General features: G+C 39.6%; 1 protein-coding gene across 1 annotated transcript; it reads right to left on the reverse strand.

Annotated features, from left to right (window-relative positions):
* Positions 1–123: 123 nt before the first annotated feature.
* On the reverse strand, positions 124–7,221 carry hacl1 (2-hydroxyacyl-CoA lyase 1). Its single transcript, XM_067601752.1, has 17 exons — positions 7,018–7,221; positions 6,315–6,419; positions 6,182–6,222; positions 6,008–6,088; positions 5,828–5,900; positions 5,671–5,748; positions 5,452–5,546; positions 5,239–5,351; positions 4,983–5,118; positions 4,500–4,605; positions 4,192–4,275; positions 3,924–4,025; positions 2,969–3,123; positions 2,002–2,160; positions 1,807–1,914; positions 1,513–1,699; positions 124–357 (listed from the first exon to the last, which is right to left on the reverse strand). Exons 1-17 carry the CDS (start codon positions 7,066–7,068, stop codon positions 325–327), a joined length of 1,707 nt encoding a protein of 568 aa, XP_067457853.1. The 5' UTR covers positions 7,069–7,221; the 3' UTR covers positions 124–324.
* Positions 7,222–9,360: the final 2,139 nt, after the last annotated feature.

Raw genomic sequence — 9,360 nt, forward strand, 5'->3', positions numbered from 1 at the left:
GCATGATGGATGGTTTAATTAGCCATATTGTGTGTTAATCATGCTGCCTATTAGATTTATCATGTGGCAGAAAAAAAACCCACTACTGGACATAAAGCAATAATCTTCATTGTATGATGTGTAAAAATGTTTTATTGCAGAATTATTTTGTTGATTATAATACTACTGTGCAGTAAGAATCATTGAAAAATAGTTATTTCATAAAAACAATCACAAAACGAAAGCAGCTTTTATATTTCTGAGTTTGAGTTTCCTGTGGAAAACCATCGCTGCGGTTTTGATAATGTGGCAAACGAAGGAGGAAGCGGATCTCTCTCTTTCAATCTAAAGGTTGGAGCGGGTCAGCCATGGAAATTCCTAGAAATACAGATAAAACATCATTATATTGGACCTCCTTTGATGATGGACCCATTTCCTGACAGCTATGAATGACAGTCAGAGACAAACAATAAGAGCGGCACGCCTCCAATGAACAAGCCGTTCTGCTGGCCACAGAGTGCACAGCCATTGGAGCCCAGCACCATGGATACTGTACTCAATACAACCTTCAAACATGTCTGCGAAGGGTTGCGTGGATACATTCAACATAAACACAGGGGGCCATGCTTTCTAATTATGGGGACCCTGAAATAGAAAGGTCAGGTTGGTGTGAGGTGGAGGGATTGTGAGTGGAATACAACAGTTCTGCGGTGCACCTGGAGTGTATGGATTACTGTGCAGTAAGGCATGTCAGTCACGTAGCCCTATAAGGATGAGATGAGAGTCAAGTAAACACCAAGCTGTTTGCTGCTCTACACTTCATCGCGAACCGAAATGCTGCTCCTTTTAACTACGCCTGGTTTTACTGCTGTGACTGTCAAAGTCATTCACTTGTCCATCTCCTTTTTGTTTTACTTCCATTGTTTTACTTCCAGGTAAAATCCGCAGACTTGCCAACTTTTGTTTTATGTACTGCCGTTTGTCTGTGGTGCTCGCTGCAGTCTGCAGGGATTGTAAATTGCGAGGGAGTAAAATGCACAAAGATCTCAATCACCACTAATGATATGACCAATGCCAAGTTCTTGACCCTATAATCTCGACTCTCTGGAAGTCTGCAATAAGTGTGCTTTGGGCCCAGAGTGGATGTGATGAGTTGTGGATTTGGGCAGCCTTAGGCCCTGATGATTTCTCCTGTACGTGGCCATAAAGTTTGCAAATCTGTAAGTGCACAGAGATCTGGAAGTCTGAAGGTGAAGCTGTCTTTCCATTAGTCCACTTGGCTTTTTTGTGGCCATGAAAGACAGAAAACCCACAATATTTATCCTTTGGAGACGCAATGGCTCCTAACCAATAAGAACTTAATTAGGAGCATTTGTTCAGATTACATTTACATTAATGTGCCTTCTCCAAGTAAAGTCCCAGCCACAAAGACAGCATCCACTAGGGAGTGTTTCTACAAGATAATTTCCTGTAGAAGCAATCTAGATCAATAACTGAACAATTACAACAATAGTACTACAACAGTTACTGTACCTGCTGTTTTCTGTCTGAGGAAGGGTCGATAAGCACGTTCAGGAGACTGGGTCTCTTCCAGTCACTCAAGCTAAGCTGTAAGGCACTACGCAGCTCCTCCACCGTCCTCACCAGAAACCCTTGACCTCCAAACGCAGACATGATCTCATCATAGCGTGCCTCGGGTAGGAGGGTCACAGGTGGAGCTCTGACAAGCAATACAATGACATAAGATAAGTTTTATGAAATCATATCACAACTGATAAAGTGGAAGAAATCATGACAGTCATCATGACGTTTTGATCATTGACTCACATAGTGGCCAGATCTCCCATTTTTGCCATTTCTTTCCATGTCTCAGGATCCACTCCGCTGTATATACCATTATTATTGACCACAATGATGACTACAGGTAGATTATACCTGTTAAAAAAACAGACAGAATGTAATGAAGTTGTACTAGAGGGTTAAAGTACATATATTATATAGAAAAAGAGGAATCAAACCTACCTGCACATGGTTTCAACCTCCATGCCAGAAAACCCAAATGCACTGTCTCCTTCCACGCAGACTATCCTTCTGCCTTTATTCTCGCTCCTCTCCACAGCGGCTGCTGCTATAGCAAAACCAAGGCCTACTCCCATTGTTCCAAATGTGCCTGCATCCAACCTGCATATAATCAGGATTAGCTAACCACAGTCTACTAAAAATGTACAAAGACTTACAGTCTTACCACTTAAAGTCAAATACCAGTCTAATGCAGTTAAACAATTGTCAACACTGGCTTTATATGATAGGATTGTAGTGAGAAAATGCACATTTGCTGTGTTTTGAAGAAAGTGTTCCTGATCATGTGAGAAAGATCACCAGTTTGGGTAGCAAGCCTGGCTTGAAGTTGAGTACCTGCTTGAATTCACTCATCTCTCTGCAGACTAAAAGTCTGCATTTTTACAGAAAGCATTTCTATTTTTGCAGGAAATGGCACAATTGCTTGCTATTGGATGAGCCTGAATTTAGTTCCCAGCCTTGTTCATATTTCTGCTGGTCATTTCACCAAAGGTAATTTTGCAAAGTGGGCACAAATATTGCAGTACAAGCTCAGCCTTTTCATTTAAAGCAGAGCTTCTTTCAGTTTATGTGTGATATGTAGTGATACCATATCTGTCTGATATTGCCAAATTCAGGAGAGCATTTGGGGAGAGGCATGAACACATACACAAGGCTCATTTGTCATTCACAGTGATGACAACCCAGCAGGGTGTTGGAATGTGGTAAAGGGACACTCCTCAATTTGTATCCAAAAACATTTTGGTTTGGTTTGAAACTCATATGCGTTACTCCAGCCCCCAACATTATCACTGTATGAGGCTCCTGAGTTTGTGCTCTTTTCTTCTACTAATCGCCCTACAGCACACGCAGTCGTTTGTGTTCTCAGGAGTGCATCTTTAATCTCTGCTTCAATGAGACTTTGCCTTGCCTGTGTCGAGGTAGGTAGTTGTTCAACATAGTGCGTCCTATGTCCATAGTATTTGCCCCCTCGCTGACAATGATGCAGTCACGTGGCAGCAACTGGGAGATGTGGTGAAACACTGTGTAGTAGTTCATAGGCAGTGTTGACTGAAGAGCGAGCGCCTGTGGAGAGAAAAAAGGCAAAAATCTTGTGAATACTTGAATAAAAAAAAAAAAAGATACATATAAATGCTTCAAATACATTATGTTACAATTTCATTTGGTAGACGCTTTTATCCAAAGCAACTTACATGTGAGAGTAAAAGGTGCAGTGTGTAGGATTTAGTGGCATCTAGCGGTGAGGTTGCAGATTGCAACAAACTGAATATCCCCCCCTCCACCATCCCCTTCCAAGCGGGTAGGAGAACCTATGGTGGCCATGAAACTAACGAAAATCGTAAAAGGCCCTCTCTAGAACCAGTGTTTGGTTTATCTGTTCTGGGTCACTGTAGAAACATGGAGGTGCAACATGGTGGGCTCCGTGGAAGAGGACCCACTATGTAGATATAAAGGGCTCATTCTAAGGTAATGAAAACACGATTCTTATTCTCAGGCAATTATATACTAAGTAAAACATACTTATGAATATTATATTCAATTTCTGCCAAGTCTGTTCTGCTAGATGCCACTAAATTCTACACACACCTCTAATACAACACAAGCAAGGATGTAGTCAGGAGACAACAACACGAGTAAGTGCCATAAAGCTAAGTTCAGGTCTGATAGGACGTAGGTGCTAACAAGCAGTGTAGAGGCAATGTATAGAAGCAGATATATATATACATTTTTCCATCAGGTGTGGAGGTGTTTGCGAAAGAGCTGGGTGTTTAGCTTTTTCTTAAATTATCACATTGTTATCATCAGTTCGAGTAACCACATACAATATCAAACTGGAGGCTTTTCATAAAGGAGTCCAAACGCACCCTTGATATTTTCGCATTGGCAGCAGCTTTCTCCTTCAATGTGCTCCACCACTCTGTCTCAGAGGGATACTTCCAGCCATCTTTACAGACACACTCCAGGAGCTGAAGGACAAAGAAAAAAAAAACAATCACCAATTTTCACAAACATGAGCTTTTCTTTAAAAGTACATCTTAAAATCACATCAGGATCTTATAACACATACCACATGGAGAGAGATTAATCAAATATGTGAGATTTTGTGAGCAAACTGAGTTGCTGTTATTGTACCTGAGTGACAATAGCACTGATGTCTCCCAGAAGAGCAACAGCAGGCCTCACATTGTTCCCCATCTCCTCAGCACAAAGGTCAACCTGCACACAGTGTGTTGTGTTATTAGAGCACAGTAGTAGCAACAGTGAATCACAGTGCAGGAAAAACTGCACCACAATGACAAGATTAAGGTTTTCCCACAGCACTAAAAATAGATATGATACACACGATAAGCTTTATGGCAATGAGGTGGCATTCATATAATTTTAGAGAGCCCTTAAGACTGACTCTCCACAAGTCAAACTTGGCTTGGCCATTTCCATACCTGGATGACCTTGACATCAGGATCAAATCTAGGTGGCAGACCAAAATGCAGGATCCAGTTCAGCCGGGCTCCAAGAAGAAGCACAACGTCAGCCTGGAGAAGAGCTCTTCATATCAGGAACAACACAGGAGCAGGTGGGTCGCATTGGAATGAGAGAGAGGGTGAAAAACAAACAAACAAAAAAAATTAATAATCTACATAATGTTGTCAAACAAAACGTAACTCCATACATACATCAAGTGTATGTAAACACTGGGAAATTATTTAGTACACCTACTGTACATATCTAGATAAAATCAACAGTTAAAATATAGAAATACTATTTTTATAAGTAATACAGAATATTTTATTCACCTTTTAAGATTATTTAACTGTAGATAGTACTGTATATTATGACAATTTTGGCGAAGAGATAAATGAAGAGATAAATGTTCTGCAAATGTTTTGCTTCTGACTCATGTTTAAATTGAAAGAGAGGCCGACCGTGAGCGGGCAGCAGCCACACAGTTGGGGTGATCATCAGGCAAAACTCCTTTGCCCATGGGGGTGGGCAGAAACGGCAGGCGGCTCATTTCCACAAACTCCTTCAGAGCAGTTTCTGCTTGGCCATAGGCTGCTCCTGTTGGGCGCAACACCATGCATATCATCATAACTTACCCACAGCACCGCTCTGATTCACCAGTGATGGAGGAAGTTTAAGGTTTATTTCACAAGGTAATTCAAAGACACCTGATATTACCTTTGCCAATGATGACAAGAGGTCTTTTAGCTGCTTTTAAGACAGCGATGGCTTCTGTGATTGCACTGTGGTCAGCCAAACTGATAGGAGGAGGTGAACAACCGGACACAACTCTGCAGGAGAAACACAATTCTTTGAATCTGTAACCAGAGGAGTGATACCACACAAGGAAAAAAAAATCTACCCACTCTGGTAGCGTAAGTGACAACAAACCTGACTTTGCTTCTGTCCACTTTTGCATTGACCATGTCCCCTGCAATGTCCACATAACAAGCACCTGGACGTCCATAAATGCTTGTGCGAACAGCCTGTGAGCAACGAAACACTATCGTCACAACACAGTCAGTCAAACTAATAATATCAAACTGTGATAAAGGAAGAGAGACTAATAAAAGGCCAGACAGACAATGTAATATCAGGTTGATATGTTACCTTCTCTATCACTGAAGGGATGGCTTCCAGACTGCTCGGTCTAGCAGAGAATTTGCTATACAGGCGACATGCTTCCACCTAGAAAAAAAAAAAAAGATAACAGTGTCACTTTAATGAAGCATCTTCAGGCAAAAATCCATATGAATGCATGCATTACCTGAGGAAACTCCTGAAAGGCTCCTGCTGTTTCTTGGTTTTGATCTGAGGATCCCCCAATAACAACCACTGGCCTGTGCAAAGGCAACACACACTTCATAAACCACATGACAACAGGTGCCATGTTAAAACTATATAGACTGTAAAAAGCCATCAACATCAGTCTGTTTTAGAGTCATACCAGCAGTTCATGTTAGCATTGGCCATTCCACCCAGAGCATGAATGAGTCCAGGTCCAGACACCACCAAGCAGGCACCTGGTCTGGATACAGATAACCACAGGAGACAGCAACATGTAAGATACAAGCTGACACACCGGCTGCTCTGAATATTCGGATCACTAACTCAGTCTTACCTCCCAGTGAGGTATCCGATGGCAGATGCTGCATAACATGCCTGTTGTGTGACAGGTTTTATTTTAACACATTAAATCAATGCAATACAAGTGCAGGTAAACAGCAGTTTAACAGAATATCTGAGTTTTTTACCGCTTGTTCGTTGCGCATTCCCACATATTTGATCCCTGCAGCCTGAGCAGCCATGGCCACCTCAATGATAGGAACACCAACGATCCCAAACATGTACTCCACTCTCTGCAGGGACAGAAATGTACCCTTTAACACAGTGGTTCTCACACCTTTTCATATCAAAGACCCTCAAACTGATACGTAATAGGCCATGAACCTGCAACTGATAAGATTTTGTGCCAGGGAAGATATTTGATGTTAGGTATGATTAAGTCCAGAGTTGTCAACAGGGGAGATAACAGGAGGAGAGAGTGAAAACCACGATTAGTCATTCTTATACATTCTCTCATCGTTCTAACTGCTGAATAAAATATTAGTGAAATAAATCTGTCCCCCATTTCGCTAGGGACCCCTTGGAACCCCCTCAAGGACCCTTGGGGGTCCCCAGACCCCACTTTGAGAAGCACTGATTTAACAAACCCACACATAGCTATCAGGGTCCTTTGAATAAATTTTTAAATAACTTTGAAGAATAGCAACTGTTAATATCATGCATTGTAAAACAGTACTAAACTTCACAGAGCAGCAGATGAACTTTGACACACTTTTGAAAGCAACTGCGTGGTTACAGTTATTTGTTAATAATATAGCATAATACAGCTGCTGAGTTAACTTATATTTCATAAAACTTCGCTGTCTTTGTTTTTAAACGGACTTAACTTACCTGAGTTTTAAGAGACTCAGCAATTAGCTGAGCTCCTGTCACTTCGTCCATGTTTGTCCAGAGACAGCGAACTGTTACACTGCTTAGTGTTTACAGAGCAACAAGGACACACTGTCATAAAATGCTGCAACTATTGACCACATGAACTAGTTCTTGGCTGTTGTTTGCAACAATCCTCTGTCTTCCTCTGAACCCGCCCCGTTCCTATTACTTCCGGGTTCTAAACCAATAACGGGAGGCATTTTTTCTTCTTAGGATTGCGATGAAAAGACCCGCCCTGCTCTGCCTCTGATTGGCTAATATTCGTAGGTGTAAGACTGTCAGGGTCAGAGCCAATCAGAGGCAGTGTAGGGGCGCTGTGATTGGATGAACGACGTTTCAGGTTCATTAAATATTCCTGACTTGCCTTTGCCATCTTCATATGAAGGCTAACTTGATGCTGGAATGCCCATACTTTACTTAATGCAGATACAATTGTGCTCATTAAATGGTAATTGCACATCAATGTTAAGTAAAAATGAGTTGCTCATGTAATTCTATCCATAATAATCATAAACACAAACGTTCAAATGTTAGTATGATCTCACATTTAAAACATCCTATACACCCCTTGTCCACCCACACTGGTATTTTCACTCATTCTGCCTGATTACACTTGCATGATTTATCACACATCCAAAGAAAAACTTTTTATAGTCCAATATCATATACTTGCAAAAAGACTTTAAAAAACTTTTCTCTAATTATTTTTAACCAACAATCCCCCTGGCTGTTTATTCAGTTTGTCCACATTACCTTTTAAAAATAATTGCCATGGACATACCTTTATTTAGTTTAACTCACATTTATTTTTCTCTATTATTGTCATGTTTTCTTCAGTGTGGGTGCAGACTGTGCTTTATTGAATTCGATCTAGCCTCCTATTAATTTTATTCTGCATGGAAAAGTTTACACTTTGATCATTCTTATTGGTTCATATAGTTTTGGTGATCTCATGTTTATTACTTATTTGGATCCCCATTAGTTGTTACCAAGGCAATAGCTACTCTTGGGGTCCACTAATTACAACTTCGACCTGAGCAGGAGTCTTATTAGCCAAAATAAGTGAAAACACCTGTGTGTGTGTGAGCACGGCCTTTAATCATATTTGTTTCATCTTGTGCAATCCTGAGCTTTATTGTGCGATTTTAGAAATAGTGAGGTCATAGTTGGTGTTTCAAGGCGTTCTCCCCACTGCCAGGAACAACATTCTGGTGGATTAATTTATTTATTAGTTTAGTAGGCCTAAAACAAAAATAAAAAGTACTGAGGACATGACCTCAGTGTCATCAGTGGTAACTGTGATCCTGTCTGTTACCACACTTAATATTTCATCCTTTATAAGTTATTATTTATTACTTATATGGGTTTTCAAATATTGAAATATAAGTTTTATTTAATATATACATAACCAAGTAAATAAATAAAAACAAATTTTACAAATAGGTTTTGGAGTTACTGGGCTTTTGTTATAATCATCAGTTTTGGAAGAGAGCACATCAGTGCATCACAACTCAAAGATTGACAGTAACTCAGAAATTCATAAGTATGAAAAAAAGTGTCATATTGTTGGCCCCATATCACTCTACAGACTGTACTATACTGACTTAACAATGATGATTACTTTAATTTTTGGGAAAATGCCTTGCTGAGGTTAAAATAATTTTCTTTACAGAACTGCCCTGGCCAAGGCTGCACCTAGAACTTAAAAAACATTAAAAGCACACTTATAAATTAATAAATCAAGGATCAAAAGGAAAATATAAAATTGCTAAATATTAGAAGGTACTATTAAAAAGTTAAATAAAAATTATCTATTTTATTATTTACATCTGTGCTTTTCTGCAAAAAAGGCTTCAAGTGTGTGATATATTTAACAGATTGAAAGGCAATACTCCATAAAAGGACTCGTGTTCATTATTAAATAACTCATTTCTTTATTACTCATAAAATATACAGCAATCTCAGTACTGAAAGAATTCATTGGAGATTTGAATTCACAGTCATAATTTCTATATACATGGTAGTTTCATTCCTCTTCAAGAAAAAGCAAGGAAAAGAAGGAAAAACCTTTTCCATTCTACTGAATCTAGCAAATGTATTGTACATATTTCCAGTTAAAAGGATTTTTTCAACAGAGAAAACTGGGTAATTTTGACTCTATGGTGATATTAAGTGGTTTCTTTTTTTAAGTTAAAGCAAGCAAAACCTGTCAACAAACACTGACTAATAAAAGCAAAAAAAATATATCATTCAAACAAAGAAAATCAAACGCTGTCCTATCATTGGTTTACAGTGTTTCTC

Source organism: Thunnus thynnus, chromosome 10 (assembly GCF_963924715.1).
Source record: "Thunnus thynnus chromosome 10, fThuThy2.1, whole genome shotgun sequence".
NCBI classification, from domain to species: Eukaryota; Metazoa; Chordata; class Actinopteri; order Scombriformes; family Scombridae; genus Thunnus; species Thunnus thynnus.

Coding starts and splice junctions, on each gene's coding strand:
- hacl1 (XM_067601752.1), bottom strand. CDS start 7,068: ATGGACGAAGTGACAGGAGCTCAGCTAATTGCTGAGTCTCTTAAAACT. Junction 3,124..3,923: donor CCAATGCGAAAATATCAAGG/GTGCGTTTGGAC, acceptor TTCTCTCCACAG/GCGCTCGCTCTTCAGTCAAC. Junction 1,915..2,001: donor GAGGTTGAAACCATGTGCAG/GTAGGTTTGATT, acceptor TTTTTTTAACAG/GTATAATCTACCTGTAGTCA.